This window comes from Crotalus tigris, unplaced genomic scaffold (assembly GCF_016545835.1).
Source record: "Crotalus tigris isolate CLP2741 ecotype Arizona unplaced genomic scaffold, ASM1654583v1 scf7180000024411.593283, whole genome shotgun sequence".
In the NCBI taxonomy this organism is placed as follows: domain Eukaryota; kingdom Metazoa; phylum Chordata; class Lepidosauria; order Squamata; family Viperidae; genus Crotalus; species Crotalus tigris.
Window position 1 is genome coordinate 263,260 of NW_024100578.1, and position 25,310 is coordinate 288,569.

Consider the following 25,310-nt stretch of genomic DNA (forward strand, 5'->3'; position numbering starts at 1 on the left):
ACAAATAGCACAGGTTATAGTGAGTCTTCTTGAAAGATTCCTTTCTTGACATTAGTCTCTCCCAGTCTATCATTATTGATCAGCAACTGACTGATTTTTGCATGAAGTACTAGGCCAGTGATGGCAAACCTTTTAGAGACCGAGTGCCCAAACTGCAACCCAAAACTCACTTATGCATCATCGGGTGCTGGGTGGGTGTGACCCATTGGGTGGGTGTGGCCCATTGGGTGGGCGTGATTGTGGTGGTAACAGCAGACTGGGTGGGACTAAAAAGTTCAATCAATCAATTCCAACTTTGCAAGAACTTTTTTTTCCCATGAGAAGTTGAAATTGACTGATTGATTGAACCTTTTTTTTTTTTTTGTATACAGCAGTGGAGGCCTAAAGCGAAAAGGTTTTATAAAATCCAGCTGAAGGCCTAGGACTGGGACGATGGCGCACGTGCCCACAGAGAGGGATCTGAGTGCCGCCTAAGGCAGCCATGCCATAGGTTTGCCACAACTGTTCTAGGCATTTAACTAGTCAATCATATGACAGAGAGTTACAATCTTCTGTTCCTCTGCTGTTTGGTCAGTTTCCTTCCTGCTGAGATGGGGAGATCTTCTTTTCAACCAGATGCTGTTGGACTACCTCAGGAACAACACCACTTAGCAATTTGAAAGTTGTTGATAAGCAGGTAATTGCCCTCTAGTTGCCTAGTGCTGCCCCTTTGTTAGCTCTTTCATTATCAGATAGGTTTTGCCAGATGTTAGCCACTCTTCAGTTTCACTTTCTTGAAGTATGATGTTACACTCCTTGGCTATGAGTGGTTGCAGACCAATCAGATGTTTCATGCTGTTTATCTTCACCTGGTGCTGACCAATTCTTGATCTTTCTTGCCCTTTTCTCCACCATTTCTGCTGTTATTACAAGTTCTTTCATTTCAGTTTTTTATTCCTATCTACCTTCTTTTTCATCCAAGCTGCATTCATGTTGCATATCTTTGGGTTATACCAAAGCTGGTCCCAGAACTGCACAATTTCTTATTTGTTAGGTGTTAGCTGGGTCATTGCAGCTTCTCCACTGATGGACTGGGAGAAATGTTTCTGATTCACCTGAAATTAGAGATTCTGCCTGTAGTGTGCAATTTGAGCTTCATATCAGCTGATCTTCTTGGAGATACCTGTTATTTGCTGCTTTATTGTTTTCATTGGTTCCTTAATCTGCTTTGTTTCTAGATGATATTTCTTTGTCAGGTATTCTTTGGTCTTTTTATTCTTATTCTTCAGATTCTCCTCTTTCACCTGTTCTTGTTTCATCTGATCTTAGCATGCTGATCTTATTTTCCAACCTGATCTTCCATTTTGGTGATGTGTTATTTAGCCATGTTTCTTGTTTGTTGCTTTTGCAAACCAAGGTCTTCACTTATGACTGCAGCCATGCTGTATTTCAGTTGGTTTATTTCTTACAGTGAGTAAAGCTTATATTCTCTATTACCGTATTGGCAATACTTTAAAAGTTATACCAGCCTTTTTTCTTAGAACAAGCTTCAATGCAGGCAGCCATATTCTGTTGGTCTGTGGTGTTTTAGATACTCTGTTATTTTTCATTTCAGTTTCTCTTATTTTTCAATTAGATGACTTTGTTCTTTCTGAAGAGAAGGCAGAGAAAAAGTATCTATTTTGGGAATGAATTAGAGGGTGCCTGGTTTTGGAATGAATAAATGAATACATTCAAAATTATTATTAATTGATCTCCTATGCCAAAGCATCTAGAAACAAATTATAACATAAGCAATGATATAATAGATATCAGTACATTAAAACAATATTGATAAATATTCATTAAAAAGGTATCAGGGAGAAATATGGGTACTATTGCCTATTCATGTATCAAGAGAGCAACTTCTGTATTCAGGGATATTAAGATATCAGCAGAATCTGAAGACCGTTCAAAACAAATATTGAAGGAACTTAAAAGTGTAGCACATAGCACTAATAATACCAAGAGATTCAGAAATTTTTCAAAATTCAAAATTCTGGTGGAAGAGGATTTTTAAACCTGAATGGATGTAAATAACTTTTAAAAATTTATTTGATGTACAATGATGCCAGACCAAAGGGAATTTAAAATTCTTTCCGTTTACCAAACCCAAATAATGCATATAACTATATAACCTTATTTTTATTTTTAATTGCAATGCAAGAAGAGAAAGCTTTAAAGTATTGGGGAATCAGAAACTGGTTTCTAATAATTCAGGCTTACTGGATCTGAGAATGCATTTAATTCACCTTCCTATGGAATTAAACAATGGATGAGTTGTTATGCAAGTAATATGCATATTGTAAGATTGATTTCTTTCATTTTTTTTAGGAATGGCCCATTTATTATGCTTTTGATGCACTAAAAAAATGGGACTCAAAACTGAACAGTTGTTATATCTTTGCCCAGACATTTTCAATATAATTCTATCAGCATATAGCCTACTCAATATGCTAATTGTTTTAAAATTCATATAAAAAGGAAATAGTGTAAGCCAACTTCGCTTAAGTAGAAATTCCAAGCAGAGAGGCAAGATTATACATTTCCTACTTCATTAATTCAGCATATGAAAAATAATAGCACTCCAAATTCTCTAGAAACCATAGATACAACAGAGAAAAGTAATTTATCTGAACTGCATAACTTCCAGGTTTGAGACTTTTGTATGCCAGGGCCCAACTTGTTATGAGAAATAAAAAAAACTGTAGGATATTCAGCATAAAACCAATAACTGCATTCATGCATAAGCTTATAATAGTTACAGTATTTTATCCATTTAAATATTGAAACAAATACATAATACATCTATATAGCTTACATGAACTTTGGTACAGTTTTTTTCCTCTTCATAACATCAACATAAGAGGAAGAACATATTTGGAAAATCAGGCAATGGGCAGATTTGAAATAAGAGGGCAATTCGGAAATAAACCTCCATTTGGTTATCAGTACCAGATAACAGAACTTGTATTTTACACATTAGAAAACTACAACATTACTTTTTGACATAATCGCCATTCAAGTTGAAGCACTTGTCATAACATCTTACAAGGTTTGAAATTCCTTCTGCAAAAAAATCCCCCGCCTGGAAGCCACCCTGTAACAGCATCATGAAGCATATTGTAATAATTGAAATGGTGTGTCGCAAGGCACTATTTCATTTTTTTTTAAAAAAAAAAACTGGTTCATTTTCATCTAGTGCAGTGTTTCCCAAACTTGACAATTTTAAGGCATGGGGACTTCAACTCCCAGAATTCCACAGCCAGCAATGCTGGCTGTGGAATTCTGGGAGTTGAAGTCCCCATGCCTTAAAATTGTCAAGTTTGGGAAACACTGATCTAGTGGATGAGTCAGGTGCAACACAACCTTCTCCTTCCACTCCTCACTGCCTACTGAACTACTGCGCAAGGCGCCATAGGACAGGTGTCACTATCCGCACCTATTTCTTGCACATTCTCAAACAGAGGTTTATTTCTGAATTGCCCTCGTATATGAATCCCAAATGGTTCAGATTATTTGTTCTTTTATATTCTCCTTTCCTTTTTTTCTGTTTATCTTTTCCTGACCCTTATCCCCAATAATTATTCCAGATTAACTAATCAATTAGAAAAGATTAAAAGCTATCGTAAAGGAATTTACTATAAGATCTTGTTAAATCTTCATTTCTAAATAAAAGATTTAAAAATATTGATAAAATCTATGAGATTAGACAAGAATATATTGAGCATCTTCTAACTGTAACTCTACATTCATGGCATGGGGAGGACAGAAGACAGCAAAATTTTCCCAACAATAAATGTTGCTCAGCAACAAAGCAGACTGTCTTACTTTTGTTGGAGATGCTTAGACAGAGACATTGGGGATGCTGTAGTAGTGGATTCCTTTACAAAGCAGGAAGTGAAGTATGTTCTATGAGTTTTAACAGATTTCACTTGAGAATAATCTGCTAACACACAGGTTCATACATCTTTGGAATCCTTCTTTATTCATTTCTGAAATTTGTCTTCAGTGGCTTTGTTTACAATCCTAAAGTTCTTTCTGCATGCATCTAAAGTCATTTACATTTGGGATACTTTCCCCCATTTTTCTCTTTCAATCCAATGCCTTAAAATGGTGTTCAGCATTTGTACATCTTCTTTTTCACTGAGGATAAATTCAGTTTGAGATTCTTCCTCGCCATTTCCCATCAAACTAGTAAGACTCAAAATTGTTTTTTCATGCATGCAGTTTCAAACAGGTATCAAATTCTTCCTTTGCTGTAGCTTTCCTGTTGAATTTCCAATTTTCTATTTCTGTTTCCACTCAATATTGAAGCACTGGATGCCAAGCCCATTCAATTCCAAATTGGGGCTGAAGAAGTTAAATCATTACCTTTGAATTCCAAATCATTGTTGATTATCTTAAAAACCCCTGGCCCCTAGCTGTACTGCAATTTCTTACCCAAGAATCCTTATACAATAAAGATTTTCCTCTAAAGTATATCCACCACTCTTTATTAAATTTGACTGGCTTTTTCCTCATAGTCAGGGCACCTCAACTAATTCTGTCTAGGAAAATATATGCACCTTTCTTTAAAAGAAAAACAAGAACGATCAAAATGTAGAAAACCTGTTTCTGCTTCTTTGAAATTTGACTAGTGTCACTCTGGTACATCTAATTTACTTGAAAATTTTATTCAGTCCCATTTGTTTATTGTTGATGTTAGCAGATTTCCAAGTTTCAGGAAAAGGCTCTAATGATGGAAAAGGTGGAAAAGGAAAGAGAAAAAGAGAATGACTGGGAGGAAGGTGGATGGACTCAGTTGCAGTGGTGATGAGTACACGTGCCACTGGGAGCTCTAAAAGAACAGGTTAGGGACAGATTATCATAGAGAAAATCTGTATAGTTGCTAGGAGTCAAAAATGACTTAATGAGTGACTTAGTCACTCAGTCAAGATTTCCAAGTGGAGACACAGAAGGTCTTGCACTTTTCTACTTTCACAAAGCAACATCCCAAACTCTCCCATATCCTCACCTTACTTTTACCCAAAAAGAAACATTGTAGGGACTTATTGAAAAATCCATTATTGCATATAGAATACCTGCATTCATCTGTCTCCAAACGTGTTATTTATATAAGATACATTTATACAAGAGTTATTGGCCTAATTTTAGTATTTATACTCATGCCTCCTCCTGCCTCTAGCGTGCTTTTTCCAAATTTCATGCAAACATTATTTTGAAAGTGTGGATAGTTCGAAAGCAATTCAAGCTTACAAACACTTCACAAAAATCTAATCTTCACACCCATGTTCATTTGTTTCATAGATGGCAACATGACAAATCTAGGAAAATTAGATACTGTTAGTATTTTTAAATGCATTTATGTGAAATGATCATATGGCATATAAATTTTTTGCCCATTAAGTTAATAAAACATTTGAATGTGGGAGTGGCAAATCATTTTGAGTTATTGTTGAGCCAGAAATGGCCCAGCAGGAATATCAAGTTCCTGGAAATAGAAAAGTCTAATAACTAATGTTGAAAGTTCTAAACTGTCATCACTGAATATCAAATTAACTTTTTCTAGTGGAACAATAGTTAATTTGCTCTAGGTATGGTCTAATTCAAATTTCCTCTTTGTTATTTTCTTAAGTATTGTTTATTCATCTGTTCATTTGTTTGTTTGTGTGTGTGTGTGTGTGTTGTGTGTGCTCGTGCAAGTATGCATTTGAGGGACATTGGTGATTACAGCTAAAAGCCCTGCAGTAAAATACAAGAATAGCCGCAAAGAATTTTTCCCATTCCCCTCATATATTTTTAAAACACTGGATCCGAGCATATTTTTTGTCACCAGTTTCGCTGGAGGAAATTTACAATATTTACATTTATAATATTTTAAAAGCAATAATGCCCTTCTGGACATTCCCCAGTCATTCCCCAGGCTAAAACATATAAGGAACGATTGCTAGAATTGGGTATGTCTAGTTTAACGAAGAGAAGGACAAGGGGGGACATGATAGCAGTATTCCAATATCTCAGGGGCTGCCATAAAGAAGAGGGAATCAAGCTATTTTCCAAAGCACCTGAAGGCAGGACAAGAAGCAATGGGTGGAAACTAATCAAGGAAAGAACTACGGAGAAACTTCCTGACAGTGAGAACAATTAATCAGTGGGACAACCTGCCTCCAGAAGCAATAAATGCTCCAACACTGGAGGTTTTTAAGAAGAGACTGGACAGCCATTTGTCCGAAATGGTGTAGGGTTTCCTGCCTGAGCAGGGGATTGGACTAGATGACCTCCAAGGTCCCTTCCATCTTTACTATTATTATTATTATTATTATTATTATTATTATTATTATTATTATTATTCATTGGTATCAACCATTTTGGGATACAGGTGACTATGCACAGTGTATAGTCATGTTTTACTATGATGTCATTGCTGCAAAAAGTGTTAAAGTTAAATCTGTAGAATAATGTTATGAATTGCTTTATAAAAGTTTGTCAAATATATGCACAAACAGCCTAAGATGTAAACAGTAATTCCTATGTTTAATGTTTGGGAGATATTTGGATATATTTTTACTTGCAAAGTTAGAATATAATTGCATTTATGCCAAAGCTGGAAAATGGGCACCAGTTTTTTTCTGATGGGTCCAGGATTTACTGCAGGCATTTTTAATCTTTTGCTTATCTTCAAACATACACTTATGAGAACGCTCTAAAAAAAGCTTTTAAAAACACATCAGTATGCAACAATCTTATTACTCTCAATTGTAAAAAACTTCATTATAGATCCATTTTTTGCTGAAAATTGGGAAACTAAATTATTTGCATTGCTAACTTGTTCCACTAGTTTGACCTCCTTCATTTGTACTTGCTTTCTATTCATCTGAAGGTGCTCTCTATGTTATTACTGTTCATCATCTTTACTTTCAACTAATTCATTTTGACATTTTACAGGCTCAGGGAGATAACACACATTAAAAGAACGAATGGGAAAAAGATTTAAGTAAAGGGATATGGATAGCAAAGAATGGCACTTTCAACACCACATATTACACAGGGAGATTTCTGCACCATGCTTGATTCAGTGAGAATCACAGATCATAGCTCAATGTTACTTTCCTAGTACTAGAAATTCCCATGGCACTGCCATTTGTGCAAATTCCTGAGGTATCAAATTCTTTTCAGTTCTGTAGTCTTGATTATGTGTCATTAAATCAGTGACGATGCTAAGCAACCATTGAGATAGTTTCAATGCCTGATTTTCTTTGAAGGTAGACACATCGCAGCATTTGACTGTATTTTCCAAGACCTGTTACCCTACCAATTATTAGTCTGCAAAATATTTCTTGACATCTGACTCCTTTATAGTTGATCCTAACACAAACTATCTACTTCAGTATCTTGTCAGTTCTAAGACTCCTTGCTGTATTTACTGTCATTATGTGTTGGTGCCTTCAAGCCAGTCTTGAGTCCTGGCAACCGTCTAGAGAAGTACCTGCAATTTTCTTGGCAAGATTTCAAAAGTAGTTTGCCATTGCCTGCTTCTGAGGGCTGAGAAAAAGGGATTGACCTAAAGTCACCCAGCTAGCTTTGTGCCTAAAGTGTATCTAGAACTCACAGTCTTGCCGTTTTTAGTGTGATTCCTTAACCATCACATCAAACTAGCTCTCACATTTATTGTTATTAGCTTGATGTTTATATTTAATCTTTGTCCCTTTTTTCACTGTGCTTCTTGATTTTTATTACTAGTTTGCAGATCATATGATTTCTATCTACCGTGGTAGCATTGCCAGCATAATGCAGGTTATTGTTTGTTCCTCCTATTTTAAAACCATGTTCATCTTCCAATATACATCCAGCATGTAGCTTGAATACCTAATGAAAGGTTACTCAAAGGGGCCAGGCTGTTTCAATCATTTTAGAGATTTTCATTAAAAAAGATATCTAAAAAGAATATCTAGTTCTCACCATTCTAAAACTAATTGGTGTAATTTGTAATTGAAGTCAAATATACTGTATGCCACTAATTCTTATATTATGGTCTGCCAGATGCTGGATCAAGATTAACTACTTAAAACCTTTTGTCAACAGCAAAACTTTCAGGATTGTTTGATAGTACTATAGAGAAACATCTAGTATGTAAACAGCAGTTTTCAAAGATGGCATTTCAAGACAGAATACTTTTGGAGGAACAAACTTGTGAATGTTTACTCACTATTTCCCTTGAGCTCCAGACATTATGACTGGCTTAACAGTATACCTTTCTTTTCCTTTTGCAGATATAATAGTAAAAAAAGATAACTGCACTATTCTGAAGAAAGCCCAATAAAATCATGGAACCATGCAATGGAAAGGAAAACATGCAATGACATGCAAATTAAACTTACACACTTTTAGGCTCTCAGAATTTGCTCATACTCAGTACATCTTATTAATTTGATGTTATTTGATCACATGGCATAATTGTCAACAACAGTGACACTGATTTTGTGTGCAAGTATCCACAATAAGAAAAAAGGAATATAACATGAACAACGAAATACATTGTAACAGATTAAATAATATCACATATTATTTACAATCTATTTATCTCAATCTATCATGGTTTATAAAATATTTCAAAGCTTAACAATTTTAAGTTGTTGTCTGAATGTATGTTCATTCATTGTACAAGGTCCAAATCTCTATAAATGGATCCAATAGTCCTAACTCATCTCTTGCTAAGAATATTAATGATACAACTTAAATGAATTATATAAGTTAATGTTTACAAACTGCTCCTTATGTTGTGTAGCAGTTTATTACTAGTCCATTTCGGCATTGCTGATCACATCCCACTGGATATAAGTTAACCTGGTTTTGAAGAACAAAAGAAGGGTAGTAGAAGTGTCAGAAAAGCTTGTATGTCCTGCTCAGAGAAATAGGAACAGACTTTGGATCAAGGTATCTCTCCCTCCTCAGTCTCACATTCACTAATGTACCACATGGTATGTTATATATTGTATGCCTAGAATTAATTCTTCCTTTTTCACAATAGAAAAGGATTTCATTGCATAAAAAGTGTTACCCACTTTAAAAGAAAAGCTATCAATGAAAAGTTTAAATAAATAAAAAAAAGTGTGAGACCTATGTTTTGTGAAGAGAAATAAATGCATGGGGGAAAGGCTTAAAAATAAAATAGTCTTAATTTTTTTCCCCGAACAGTTCAGAAAAAGTGTTCAACAATTTAAAAACTACTACTTTATCCCCTTTGCTTCAACTCTCTATTTGCAAAACAGAGGCAACTTTTAACATATAAAAAACATTCACATTCTTTTATAATTCTAGTCACTTCCCTGGCAGTTGTAATGCACTGTACATAGGACTGCCCTTGAAGACTTTCCAGAAGCTTCAGCTAATGCAAAATTCAGCACAGATACCTGTTCTTCTAGAACACACATTATAACTTTGCTCCATAAGCTGTACTGGTTACCAATCTGTTTTTTGATCCAATTCAAGATACTCCCTTTGACCTTTGTGGTTCCCTCATCTACCCATCTTACCAGATCTAGCAGAAAGGGTAATGCTCTGGCTCCCGTTGGCTAAGGAGCTACAGTTGGCGGGTCCTAGGCAGTGAGCCTTTTTTGCTGGAGTGCCTACTTTTGGAATATCGTTCCCCCCCCCCCGTTTGGTATACATTGTTTTTAGCTCTGTTGCACACCACACAGTCACCTGTTTGTGAGATGAGTGGCCACATAAAATTTATGAATAAAATAAAATGTTAAAAAAACTATGTAAACCAGCAACTCTACCTATTCAGTTATTTCTAGTAAAACGATAATTTTGACTCCCTTCTCCCTCACTCAGAAATGTGAGAATCATATGACAACAATTAGCTGACCAATGATGAGGAGGTGAATGGAGAAACACAAAATGTACAAAAAGGAAAGGATTCACCTTTGGGACATCTTAGGTGACAGGGGTCCTATGTTTTTGCTATTGTCATTACACAAAGTTATTAACATATGTCAAGAACCTACAGCTGCCTCAAAAACAGTTCATTTCTTGTGATGAACTGTTTTTGTGCCATTAGGACAACTCATAAAATTATCCTGAAATTTGTCCTCGTGTATGTCTTTCAAAAAGTCTTCTGGACCTGCTTTCATGCTTTTCCAGTAGAGAAGGTAAAGTGATAAAGTGCAGTGCCATTACTCTGAATATTTTCCATGAATATTCATTCTTAAACTAATGGGATTTTTTTTATAATTTCAATGAGCCATATGTTTGGATCTAAAATCAATTAAAAGGCATCTCCATACTATACCAAGAAATAGTTTGTGAACCTGTTTTCCACCAGATAAATTAAATATTGAGAAATTAAAGCAAATACATGGCAAAAGGATCTGAAGCAGGCACACAAATCTAGAATAGTCTGCCCATTATTTGCTTTAGAAACCTATTTTATTATTCAATAACTAATAAATTTATTTTTTCTATAATCTTACATTAGTTTTAGAAAAATTTCTTTGGTGACAAGACAAATGAAAATAAAATTAACACAAAGGGAATACAGACAGAAATATGTTTATTGCCAAAATAATAATAATAATAATAATGGACAAAAAAAGACAACAGAAAGTGGCTGGAATAATGACATATTAAACTAAGAATTTAGAAACATCTTACATTCTGCCCTAATGGCAGCACAGTTAATGAGGGCAAAAGGTCTTCTTGCAGCTCGCTTCAGTTGTAAGGTATTTCTGCAAACCTGACGGGCAAGTTTAGTCAAGTATGTGGTATGAAGAAAGAAAGATTGACGTGTCTTCACTGCAGATTTTGGACTTCCAGTGTTCCGGACTGGTATGCCCTGAGTTGCTTGTCGTGACATATGTGTTCGGACACATGAATCCTGAAAAAAATAATAACAATAATAACAACACTGCCACCCAGAGTCAGTGGTTTGAGATGGGCAATTATACATTTTACCCCTCATTTTTTTGGTCTATCATTGTATTTCTTTTCTTGTTTTTAATGTTTTAATCTATAACTGCCCAGAGTTGCTGGAAGACTGGTGACATATACATTTAATAAATAGCAATAATACAGCAACAACAATAAAAATGACATCAAATTTAACACATTTCTGTCTGGAATTTCCTCTATGCATCGATCCCCATCTATGATGGACCTCTGAAATGATCAAAAACAAACATAAAAGTTCATTCCACAGAAAGGAGCTTTACAAGAGACAGGCTCAGGCTGGGTGGAGAGTTTGCAATATCCAACAGGAGGTTCCAATGTTCTTAGCCTCTGCACTCTCATAACCTACTTCCCAGAAAAACTTCCCCAATACATGGCTGTCTAGCTTCAAATGAACTCAGTCAGTGAACTGAAGCCTATCGTTGAAGAAATAGCCCCAGAAGTAACGCATTTCTCTATCAAACAGCTTTTACTGTGAAAACGTTCTTGCTAATGTTGCTCAGTTCTGAATCAATTCTCCAGTGGCCTGCACTCTGAAATTATGAAAAAGACATCTTTGCTGTCTTCTCTATGATCAACTTTCAAGTGCTCAAAGAGTGCTGTTACAGCTTCCCTCAATTTTTTATTCTTACAGCTAAACATATTCAGGTTTCTTTTAATTTCTCTGCATAATACTTGATATCTTGTTTCCAAATCACCCTCACTGTCCTTCTCAGATTCTGTTCCAATTTAGTCTGAAACTGTTTTTAAAATGTAACGCCCAGAATGGATACAATATTTGAGAGGGATGAAACAAAACAGAATAAAGTAAAACTAGTGTTTATCACAAATTGGAAAGTATGTTGCGTTCCAAAATTGCATTTCTTATTTCCGCAGACATATCACATTGCTGATTCATTCCGTTTTGTGATCAATTACTAATTCTAATATTTTTTTCACAAGTACCATTACCAACCCAAGTGCTGTCTAGCCTATTCACATACTTTTGATTTGTGCTAAATAAATAATATATAAACATTAGCCTTTGTTTAAAGGACCAATCATTGAGCAAAACACCACCTGATCAACCCACTTCATGATGGCAGTTCCAGCAGTCCCTGTTGCTCCTGTTGAACGAATAGTAATTAGATGAGGGCCCACCCAGGTCTAAGCCATTCTTGGAAGAAGGTACAGGACTGCTTCCATTTTGATTCTACAATTGGGAGGATAGTGACAGCAAGCGCAGTGGTCATAAATGCAGGTAGGCCTGGATTTTGTTCACATGATCATAGGCAGGGATAGGCAACCTTGGCTCTTTTATGACTCGTGGCTGGCTCAGGAATTCTGGGAGTTGAAGTCCACGAGTCATAAAAGAGCCAAGGTTGCCCACCCCTGATCATAGGAGTGTTGTGACAGCTGAAACTTTAAGGAGCAGTTGTAAGTCTATTTTCTTCAATACCATCGTAACTTCAGTCACTGAATGAATGGAAGTTAGGCAGACTACGTGTGTGTGTTTGTGTGTGTGTGTGTGTGTGTGTGTGTGTGTACACATATACAGATAATATATATTTATATCTATATACTATATCTGGAAGCCTTTAAGAAGAGACTGGACAACCATTTGTCTGAGCAGGGGGCTGGACTAGAAGACCTCAAAGGTCCCTTCCAACTCTATTATTGTTATCTATATGTATATATTTTCATATCAGCTCCATGTCATCTTGATTGCATGCAAATTTATTGTAAAATGAAAAGCTCACAAATATCAATCAGCTCTTAAACAGAGGTGTGTGTATGTGTGAAAGTGAATGAGAGATATGAGAGAGAGAGAGAGAGAGAGAGAGAGAGAGATTACATCTGTATAATCTTTCCATAAATATATGTCCCTAAATAAATACATTACTAAGATGTAGATATAAACGCAACATATTTGAAAAGTACTAAATTGGGCAATACTGCAATTTAGTAGCATACACAAAACTTGTAAAAGTTAGCTGAGTTAAGTCATACAATTGTTTAAATACACTATCTTTAAAAAGGAAAATGTGCACATGAGTTAAGAAGAAATAGCAAAGATGCTAACAACCATCAGCAAAGAAACATTACCTCTGTGGTCTGATTGGGTGAAAATCTATCTTCATTTGTTAGAGTTGGCATTTTAAGACCACCATACTTTTTCCAATAAATCCAACATGGTGCACATAATCTACACTGCATGTTGGGTGGACCCCAGGAATACCATTGATGTGACTGTGTGACTAAAAGAAGAAAATAAAATCTAGTCAATCTATGTAGGATAAACATTTACTAATATACTTGCACATAAATATAGAGGCACAAGATGACAATATACTTCTTCAAAAATAGTATACACTAAGTGCACTCTCTCTTTACACAGGATGTACAATACGTATACCGATATATACTTAAAACTCTTGATGAATGATGTATACATAGAACTTTTTGTGACTGTATTTCTCCATTCACTTCACATTCACCCTTTTATGAGGAAACTCCTTCCAGAAGAAAGGGTTCCATATAAAACTCTGAGGACACGCATACACACAAATACACACATACACACTTTTACTTACTGTAGCAACTTTCACAAGCACGGCCTATTAGTGAGTTCTGAGTCTGGTGTGGTGCTCCAACTGCCCCATTCATGGCACTTGGTTTTCCATTATTGCTGGATATCTGACTGGGATTCGGTTTGTTGCTTTAAAATGATTTACACATGGATTAATAGCGTGAGCTATGTGGCAGAAACATTTTTTTAAAAAATTCTTAACTAACTACAAGAGCTATGTGATAGTTTGATTCCAAGGTTTGATGGCAACTCAACTGAGCTGTAAGCCAAACTGACTTTGGTTCAGATGGACAATATGACCTGAATCAAATACATTTGAATCAAAGTGTTAAATCAACTTGATCTTCCGCATCAGATTGAATCAAATCACTAATCCACATATATCTATTGCTTATATAATTGTCAAGAGTACAGATAAATGCTACTATATATTTTCTATGAAAATGCCAAAACATGTTTGAAATGCTCAAATTTTCTCAAAAACCTGTATTTTTTCTATCACATTGATTACAACAGAGTTCCATTTACTATGGAAGAAAGTTTTGTGACTGCTATAAAAAATGCTGAATTTGATGCTATAAAGCAGGGGTTTCCAACCTTGGTAACTGTGGATTTCTCCTCTCAGAATACCCCAGCCAACCATGTCTCAGAGTGGTATCTAGCAGTTATTCTGAACTGCGCTCTTCTCTAATCTCATGGCTACAGGTGTGCTTCAGCTCACAATATTCCTTGTTAATATGGCCATTGGATCAGGCCACTGGATCTGTGGCTGCTGTCCAAGTACAACTGAGGATGGGAGGGGGCCTGGGCTAAGTAAGAATGTATCAATTACTAATGAGGGTCACAGGCAGAATGCAATCTGTTCTGTATTCCAAATCTATTACAAACATGAGATGTAACAGAATATAAACTTTCCCATGGATGTAAAAAACATTTTACAAATGAACTAATCACGGTCAAATAGCCTTAAAATTTACTCAAAGAGTTTGATGAAAGAGTGACTTCAATTTAATATAAAATATGAAACTGTATTAAAATACTTTTCACTTTAATTTATACTGCCTACAAAGATGTATTTATATCAGATCTATCAATCTTTGGAACCCTATTTACATATATTTTTTTTCTTTAAAGAACAAAATACAAAAATTACTTCTGGGTCACCCACAGATTCTCCCAATCTTGCAGTACTTAAGCAAATTAATTGATTTAATTTAGTCACAATTCTATTCTAGATTTGAGATATGAATGAAAACACTGAAAAAATTAACTCCTCTTGAGCAGCAGTTATCATTAAGAAAGTATGTTCAGCATAATAAAACAATTTAAATGCCATCAACACTTTCATGAATTCAATTCTTTAAAATGGCCAAGTTCTTACTTCAATAGAATAAACTAAGTTTTAAAGCAAATATGTTAACAAAAAAGCTTTGCAATTTTTACATTTACATTTTTCTTACAAACATAAAAATGGGGAGAAAGAATGTTATATTTATAATCCTAGAATAGTTCCTTGTAGCAAACTTAGTAATTTTCTAGGATCTGGTTGGAAAATATTGATTTTCATAATGTCTCAAAATCAGATGCTAAATTGGGCTGGTTGTGAATAAAGAAAAAAATAAAAAAAATCTAAGATTATCTTGACTACAGCTGCAAATAGTCCATGAATAGCATCCTAACAAAGACATATAGCTTGTTTGATTCTCCTTTGATTAGATACTTAATTACATCTGAGCAAACACTATATGTATATGGGTTTGTGTCAATATTTGGTAGAATGATTTTTGACTTTTGTAAAATAAAATTAACTATAATCTAAACCTTCAAGTAACTCCCACTAAGAAGTGATGCAGCTTCACAGAAAGAAGCATGCCTGCCTTACTAGTAGTGGGAGGACTACAAGAAACAGAAAGTCCCAGAAATAACCATGCAGGGTTTTAAAGATAGCATCCAGCATCCCGAACTACATTTAAAAGCCTACTGTGACCCAGCGGAGTTCCTGTAGTAATGACGTCACATGTATGTATCATGATATACTATGATAGTGTGCACCACTACATTTTGGACTATATTGCAATAGTTCAGCCAGGAAGTGACTAAGGGATGAGTGAATGTGAGCAATACCTACTGATCTAGGAATGTGCACAACTGGTACACAAGAAGGATTTGTGTAAAGGCTTTTTGGACCCCAAGTGGCATCAGATCTTCAAGTTAAATATTGACTCTATTTGGGAGAGTTAACTCAATCTATGATAATAGTAGAAAATCTCTAGATTGAGGGTGGGGTCTTAAATCCACAGTCATTCGATCTTGTTAGGGTTGAGCCAAAGTCTGTTTTTTTCCCTAGCCAGACCCTCAAACCCTCCAGATACTGGAAAAGAGCCTCAACAGCCTTGGACAGTCCAGAGTAGAGGTATATAAATGACATAATAAGCGTAGAGATGATATTAATTCCATACTAATGAATGGTCTCAACAAACAGCTTTGCACAGACATTAAATAGGAACAGGGGAAAATAAAGTCCTGGGGAGCCTTGCAAAGCAGAAGACTGGGACTATACTCTTCACTCCCTACCAACACTGACTGGAACTGGTTTCAGAGGATGGAAGAGAACCTATGTCCCCACTCTCAACCTCCTAAGTTAGCACCAGAAGGATACCATGATCTGCAAGAGGGGTACGATGAATGCACTTCCCTATTCTGGGTCTGCCTGAGGCTACCCAGAAGCACGATCAATGCCACCACCATGCTGTAATCCAGCCTGAAACTTGACTACTGCTTATGTGTGTATCGATAAAAATTCAATCTTAATACAAATTCTTATATATAAAAAAGTTATAATTCTTTATTAAATTCTATATTGCTTAGTAATGCATCCAATTAAAGTCAGTTACTTTGGAGTTACAATTATAACTAAAACTAAAACTCAACTGTAGCTGAAAAGGCCATGAGTTTACAGCAATACTTTAACATAAAATGTAGTCAAAAATTATTTTATGAATGTCAATTGAGTCTGAGTCTTACTGGATTTTATCAAAGTTTGTTAAATATTAAAATAAAGTTTTATGAATGGTTATTCTTTGTTTCTTCAATAAAAAACTAAGATTTATTGTCTACACACTGAAATTAATTTTCAAATAAAGATATTAGTGTTTTTTATACTTACTAAGTTGGTATGTAAACTTGTTTCAATTTGCTCTCTGCTTCAGCAGCTTTTAGACGTTTCTAATAGAAAATATGAATATAATTTAGTGTCTAACACAATGTTAACATTATAATGTTGTGCAAACAATTACAATAAACTGCTTAGTCTTTAAGACTTATATCAAAGGCTTCCGAGGCCTCTTTCCATGGAGATTTGGCTGCATAGGAACTCAAGGAAAAGATTATGCTGTAGTGACACTTCAATTCTAGATACAATCAAATTGTACCAGGTTTGTTATTCACCTGAGTACTCATAGTTGAATATTTCTCATTGGGTCTCGATAATTTAGTTTAATTTAATTTAATTTAAACTTAAAAATAGCAACCTTAATGAAAACTTTTAACAAAGCTGTTTTAAGAATCATTCAGTCACTGTAGCCATCCCATAAGAAGAAAGCAGTATGCCAAGTTAATAACATTTCTTGCATAGATATCTAAATACACTTCCTTGATTCAAGAAAGGAAAACGTTTATAGACTTTTTGCATGAAACACAAAAAAGTGCACTTATGACTTGCAAATTTGATGATTAGAAAAAAAGATTGGATAATGGAAAAAAGTGAGGGGTTTTTTTGTAACCATAGAGTAAAAGATAACTTTGTAATCATGCTTATATTTGCTGCAAAGGAAATTAGAAGCTTCTTTCTACTTCTTTTTATCTTTTCTTTCTGCACTTTTGATTTTTTTTCTCTTTTTTCTTTTAGTTTTCTCTATTCTCTATTAGCTTGTGTTAGATTTTATGTTTTTTAAACTTTTAATAAAATTTATTTAAAAATATTAATAACATCTATATTTAAAGATGGAGTTTCTCTAAATTGACAATATAGCTTGAGCTAAAAATTTCTTGCACAAATTTAAGTTGAACTTGCATTCAATGAAATGTGGGTTTGTTTCTGTATGTTTATAGCTAGGAAACATAAGGAGAATTGAGGTTGGCCAAGGACAGTTCCTATAAGATTCTACACATTTGAAAAGTCAGTAATTTCAAGACCAGATCTGTTGCTTATGCTTAAAAGCATATCAACAAAAACCCTGGGAGTTATCCAAGGAAGGAACATTATAGAACTCTTTACGGTGAGTATTTACAATAACAGAAATACAGTGAAGTTGGACTATTGCTAAATAATTACTGAAATGCTCTAAGTAAATGCAATCATTATTACAATACATTACATACAATCATTACAACTTTTATTAAATAACAATGTCTGTATTAATTTCAGATTTTGGATAGACTCAGTATATAAAAATACATTAAAAATAACATATCATAATCACTGTTAGATTTCCCATCTGAATGAACATTTAGGGGCAGACATACCTTTAAAACTGATCACATTAACATTGACTCACTTCTTGCTAAGACACCCCCAGAAAATATATTTTATAGGATCTAATTAATGATATCACACATGGACTTATTGGGAAGAAATCAGTTTAAATGAGAAGAATTTATAATGCTCTGTTTTAATTGAAGTTAAGGAAAGCTAATTGGAAGGTGTGACTATATCCATATGGTGCAAAATTTAGTTATACACCAACTTCTGATAAGCTTTTTCACAATGCCTCCACTATGTACGTAGCGACAATATGGAGCAATCTGTTCCTTAACTGCTTCTTTAATAGATTAATTGAAACAGATTAGAAGAATTAAACAATAAGTTGAAAAAAATGCATCTATTAGATCACAAACAGCCAAAGTACAAGACATAAGTATAATGTGATTTTCAATTACGATTTTGAAACAGCTCATTCTATAAGGAATTGCTAAAGAGTGAGCAGCAATGACATTGTAAAGTTTTATGGAGAAAGGCAACAACAACCAATGCCTTAGTTTCACAGTCTCCCAGGATTCAGGTGATTGAAATCAAGCTGTAGAAGGACTTTGGGCACATGCATACCCCTTTTTATTCTGTTTGCAAGAGGAAGAAAATAAAAGACAAGAAATTATCTTTCTCAACTATGCCTGGATCCTGAAACCGTAAAACACATATAATTTATAAAAGCAGGGCTTTTTTTGTCATAGAACGCCCAGAACGGAGTTCTAGCACCTTTTCTGAATGGAACCTTGTAGAGTAGGCAAGGCGGATTGTATGACATGTGTGAATTTTGGCACTTTTTTTTTTTCAAAAAAAGCACTGTATAAAATTAATCATAAACCATTCAAATAAGTTAGATCCAAACTATGATTTCTTATCTTCATTTATTAGACAACTTTGGCTAGGGTGATGTAAACTTTGCATAGCTGCCATTAATGGCAAGAGATCAAATTTCAGGAAGTGTAACTGAAATATTTAAATGAAAAAGGCCTGAATTCAGAGATCCAGGGAAGAGAATTCTAATTAGGAAAACCCCCAGAATAGCCTGAAAGATATCCCGGCATGATGACAATAAAAGAATTGGTAAAATTCCTGATGTTTTGCCCTCCCATAAAAATCCATTTTTGCATAACAGTTATTCTGGATTCAGGGCAACGTTTCAGTTACTCTAAATCTTGAATGTCTTCAGGTCTAATTAAACCTCTTGGGGGGGGAAATGAAATTATAGGAATTAGTACTTAGAAATTATTATGCATGGTAACCGAACATGGCCTTCCTCAACCCAATGTCCTCCAGATTTATCTGCATGCTCAAATTACATTGCAACCTCACAGATGCCGACCCCTGGTGACTAACAACACACTACAAACAATACAAAACATAATAGCAATGAAACTGTAAAAATCTAAAATAGTAGCCAAAAAACAATAAAAACTCAATAGCAACGTCTCACACACCAACTAACTTCCCAGCCCCCATGCATTGAGCACATCCAGGCATATAGAGCTTAATGAAAGGACAGAAATGTGTTATACAACTACAAAAACAGCAACATCTGGAGAAGAGTGAGGATGGAGGCTTTACGTTACATGTACATTTCCATTTAGTTGCACCTTTTATGTAGGAATTTTATAATGTCTGAAAGTCTCCTCTTAAAAATGTTGGATATTGTTTTATATCATACTGTACATTATAAATGTTATAAATGCAAAAAAATTACCTGCTGAATATATCTATCTGTGGTTTTCCACATATAATAATATTCAATGATGCTAGTCAGAGATTTCCAAGGAAGCTGAAAAACATTTAATACAAAATTACACTTTTAAAAAGAAAATGATGAAATAGTTGGATTATCGGAGACAAACAATTTTTTGTAGAGATGGAAGTCATGAAAAACCTGGATATGAGGGCATAATATTATGTAACATCTGTACCGCTCTCGTCTGAATAGGGAAGGTGGACTGTATATACTATTCTAACAGATTCCATATATATTTTGATGCAACTCCACTGCATATATTTTCATGCAACTCCTAAAACTAACATGCTGTTATCTAAAATGCAAAGATCCATATATATAATTCCCAATACAGGATGTGAACCCAGAGAACCCCATAGGTTCTGGCTATCTATGTTTGACAAGTTCCAAATGAGACAAAAACTGTCGCATAATGCCTCCTGGTGGTCATTTAAGCTATGTACGATCTGTGAATTAATGACAATGAGCACAATCGGGAGGGGGGGGGGGAGAAGAAATAAGATCCTCTAATAGTTTCAGGTGGTAAGTGAACATACATACAGTACATTAAGAGCTTGCTTGGTAAACCCTTGTCCAAAATCTAATTTCTTTTCTCCTAAGAACTAGAAAATATAGTACACTTATCCACAGTTCTTAGCATTTAAAACTGTGTAAGAAACACTGTTAAAGGGCTGAAAAAACTTTTTTTCCCAGGGTGGAAAAAAAGTTCTTCAATTCAGGACTTCTTCAGGAGCAATCCGTTCCTGTACTAGACAAAGTGGAAATGATTCTTATATTGTACTACATATATCAGAGTGAGATGACTAGACTCTCCTATGAAGATTTATGATTTTTAAATATCACTTATTTAAATGTTTCTATTATAAAAGATAAAACAGGTGAGTTTTTCTCCTCCCCCCCCCAATGACAAAACTCGGAATTTCAAGTTTAGGGAGCTTTGTTAAATCTCATTCTTTTTCCAAGCTCAAAAACTATGAACTTGAGTTGGCTCAACCAACTTCAATTCCTAGGAAATTGGCTTAGTCCTGCCAAATCAACATTCCTCATCTCCAAAAATATTGGAAACATCAAGTGAGTTTATATTACAGGATCCAATCTGGGTCAGTCACTGGGATCAGAGATTTAGTCTTCTGAGCTTTCGGACTCATTCCGGAGCCCACACTGAATTCTGCAACATTATCCTGGGACATGTGTATTCGCCTTCATTCATGAATTTATATTACATCTGTGCTGTACTAGCTTCCAATTAATGTCCAAGGGCAATTCAAAATGCTGGTTAGAGTTTATAAAGCTTTATAGGCTAGGCACGGAAATATCTTCATTTCTCCAACTGGAAGGGACCTGCTTAACTCATTTGCCCTGAGAGAAACTGCTGCTGGTGCCCAATTTCCATCCTGGGGAGGGTCACGTGGACTGGATTTCTGCGGTAGCTACTATACTTAAGGATTTTTACATAGTTTTAAATCAATCAATTCAATTTATTACAGCCAAAGGCCACACATAAATCAAACATCCAAATAAAACAAAACTAAACAGAGCCATCACAAGAGGACATAGCAATACATCACAATCAATGGTGCAATCAATGGGCGACCAAGGTCTGCCTAGTTATACAGACAGTATATTAAAAACAAGCTATCTTCAGAAACTGAATCATACTGACCTGACACTAAAAATATGTTTAGTCTAAAATTGGATAAAACACGTAATAAAATCAATTTTAAAAGATTATTAAAAAGATCTAAAATGATTGTTTCTGGCGAATCCCCAATGCTACAGCACAGAACCTGGCCACCTGCGTCATGATCTCTACCTGCTCATCCTTAAGCATAGCTCCTATACTTGGAAACAGCCTTCTACTTCAACCAGAATTGGCTCTCACATTTTAACCTTCCAGGAACCAGCAATATCAGAATTGTTTTGGGGATCCTACTGTAATGTATGATGCCTAGGAAAGATGACTGCACTTTTTGGCATTGGATTTTATGATATTCTAATTATGTAATTTTAATATTTTATTGTAGATGTTTTTACTTTTTATGTTTCATTACTGTAAACTACTCTTGGGACTGCAGCATGTAACAAACCCTGATAAATAAAATGAATGGGCACAATTCAATGTATTTATATCTAAAGCTATTTAAATAGTTTTTATAAAAAAATAAACTATTAGAAACTTCTTTGAATATTGCTTCCCTTTTTTTTATTTCCAAAGTGTGGTATTATTGAAGAGGCGAAAAACCTCTGGTCTGACTGATATCATTAAATTATAAATGCCAAAAGCAATACCCCAGGTCCCTCAATCCTGCATATGAGAATACAGTAATCCATATACCTCTGAAAAGTATAACATTTTATAGATGTATACAAAAAGTAGCACTGCATATTTTCAACTGGAGATTAATCCATTTTGCCCCCTCACTGCTTTCCAAGATCCCCAGCCCTAATAGCAAGGATTATTGAAGATTTCAGAGGCCTAATTATCTCCGTCATATCAGTTTCTGTAGTAGACTATGCCCTTACTTAGAAAAATAGGCTCATAATAACAGATATTTAGTTTAATTAACGGTGTAATAGAAAAAAATGTCATAAAAGACTTAAGGGCAATTTAACGATAATTTAGATAAGTCTACTTACAAAGTCTTGCCGTATGTCATTGAAGTCTTTACCATATTTCTCCAGGGCTTCTTCAAACAAACTAGCTTCTGATGCTGACCATTCTTCCATTTCATCTCTACAAAGAACAGGACCTCCAAGGGGAACCAAGACACTAATGGCACTGCTCAGGTCATAGTTGTGTTTATGTAATGTATCCATTGCATGAAACTAGGAATGAAAAGAAAAGGATTAGATATAGGTATTAAATAGCAATATACTACATGCATTTTTGGATTAAATATTACAATGAATCATTTTGACCTGTCACGTATAAGAGTTAAGCAATGAACCAGTAATTCTCAGGAAGTGAGACATCACTGATTCAAGGTCAAGAAGCATAGATAGGGAACCCTGCTGAAACACTGGAAAGGCAGGAAATAAAAATAATGGAATTAATAGAATTAAACTACCATGGGTATAAGAGGGAATTCTTACCCTCAACACTTATGTTCTTACCCTCAACTATTTATGTGGTTTTTATCAAACTATGCCATGTAAAATTAAAGGGCTGTGATTTATAGTCAAGTCCAGTTCAAGGAGTCTGCCATGTTTAAATCTTCAACATGGCATTATGATTTAAGTATTATGATTTAGCAAATCAACCTATCAGAGTCGTGAACTGAAGTGGAAATTTATTTTAGTACAGCAAATCAAATCAAATAATTATGGAGAGTTCAGATTTGACCTACGACCACAATTGAGCCCCAAATTTATGTTGCCAAGTGAAACATTTGTTAAGTGAGTTGTGCCCCATTTTACGACCTTTCTTGCCACAGTTGTTAAGTGAATCACTGCAGTTGTTAAGTTAGTAACACATTTGTTAAGTGAATCTGGCTTCCCCATTGAAGGTTGTAAAAGCTGATCACATGACTCTGTGACACTGCAACCGTCATAAAATATGAGTCAGCTGCCAAGCATCTGAATTTTGATCACGTGACCAAGGGAATGCTGCGATGGTCATAAATCACTTTTTAGTGCTGTTGTAACTTTGAACAGCCACTAAATGAACTACTATAACTCAAGGACTACCCGTATGTTGCTGGAGTTCCTGGCAACAACATATGTTACAGTTCCATTTCTATGGAGCATCATTTCCTTGGGAAATGCTGATGACAGCTGAGTGAAGACCTCTCCATCACTGACATTAATAGTTGGCCAATAAGTTATTTCATCTAATTGGGATAGTAAGGCTAACATTGTTTTGGATGTAATTACCTTAGCTCTCAATTTCTTTACACAAGCTTTATTTTGCCCTGACATGGTGCCACCTATCAGACTCCTCCACTTCACCCCCCAAAAAAAAAAGGACCAGACTTTTGCTGCCATACTTTTCCCAATATACAAGTTTCTCATTCCTATAATTCAGTTCATAGTAAGCCAAGTAAGGCACCCCACAGAAGCAAATAATTTGGAAATAATTGTGTTTTATTTCCTCATCTTCATTACTCCCGCCTTTTGATGCATGGATTTGTTTTGGTCTAAGGAGAAATGATAAATATCAGTGTATTAAATTCAGTTCTTACTTCCATTTTCTTCCACTCATCATTATATAGAGGGAAAACTAATTAAGGTTGTGTAATATCTAAGCACAAGCTAATAATTCATAATACCTGAAGAAGCTGGGATAATAATAAAATAAATTCTCTTGCTTCTGATTCTAGCTTGATTAGCTACAAGAAAATATAATCCTGGCATTGTCTACAACAAGGCAATAACGTGAAGTAGGACAAAATAAGCACAATTCTTATGTCGTCAATGTAAGGATATAATGATAAAAAGGAATCACACTCACTTCATGAGTTAACTAGATTGTCTGGATACATACTATGTATTTTTTAAATATTTATTTAGATCCCACCTTTATTTTTTTTTACAAATAACTCAAGGTGGAGAACATCTCCAACACAAGATTCAATCTGGATCAGTCAGCGGGACCAGAGATGTACTCTTCCAAGTTTTTGAGCTTATGCTGGAGTCTATCTTGAGGGAACTTCTCTTTACTGGAATATGCGCTTTATGCTATTCTATGCATGATATGTACGTGGTGCTTTCCTATTGGTTGATTGGTATGTTGATGGCCAGCAATTAGCTGTTGCTTCCTTGCTCTGCCAAATCCTCGGCTCCCAAGTATCCAATAAGTAGTGGTAAATCAGCATTCCTGTTGACTGAGAAGGGGCCTGTTTCCTAGGCTTCAATCATTCCCTTGGCTATCTTTGTACCTGTATGGCCAACAATCTTAGCTACAGAAGTTGAATGTATGTCCTTATTCACTGCAATGTGAGGCTACCAAACAATTTGGGTCTCCTCGTCTGACAACTCGCCTGTGTTCTTGTAATCTGGTGGTTAGCTTCTTACCTGTCTGTCCTACATAGTCACAAGAATAATCTATGCAGAGAATCCAGTAGATTACATTAGGTGGCCCAAACTAGGCTTTTGGAAGATGTTTGTAGCAGTCTGCAATGAACCAATTATTTCTCACTGACTGTTCTGCTTGGTTCCTCACTGGCTCTGCAAAACTCTTATTTGTTAATCCCTCTTTTCAAGTTTACCATTTCTGAACAACTGGATAGTCATAACCCTTTGCACCCGTAAGACAATGCAATGACAGAACATAAAAGGTTGGAAGCGATTTTGAAGATATGTTTTGAACATGTAGACCTGGGGTGTCAAACTGCCAGCTCACGGGCCGGACGCGTCATGAGGAAACTACACCCACCTCATTGCCGGCAATGGGGAAAAAGTTCTGAGACATCACGAGTTTGACATGTCTGATCTAGACCTACCCTCTGCTAAGTGCAGGGAGCTATTATTGCTGTATCTCAAATAGA

General features: G+C 35.2%; 1 protein-coding gene across 1 annotated transcript in view; it reads right to left on the minus strand.

Annotated features, from left to right (window-relative positions):
• The window catches only part of MTA3 (metastasis associated 1 family member 3), a 144,547-nt gene that overhangs the window by 48,497 nt on the left and 70,740 nt on the right, over positions 1 to 25,310 (minus strand). Inside the window, exons 9-14 of the mRNA XM_039329735.1 lie at positions 22,462 to 22,650; positions 19,783 to 19,857; positions 16,707 to 16,765; positions 13,545 to 13,669; positions 13,057 to 13,208; positions 10,678 to 10,900 (exon numbers count right to left, since the gene is read on the minus strand). Of these exons, the coding sequence (XP_039185669.1) occupies positions 10,678 to 10,900; positions 13,057 to 13,208; positions 13,545 to 13,669; positions 16,707 to 16,765; positions 19,783 to 19,857; positions 22,462 to 22,650 (823 nt within the window). The remainder of the gene's footprint in view (positions 1 to 10,677; positions 10,901 to 13,056; positions 13,209 to 13,544; positions 13,670 to 16,706; positions 16,766 to 19,782; positions 19,858 to 22,461; positions 22,651 to 25,310) is intronic.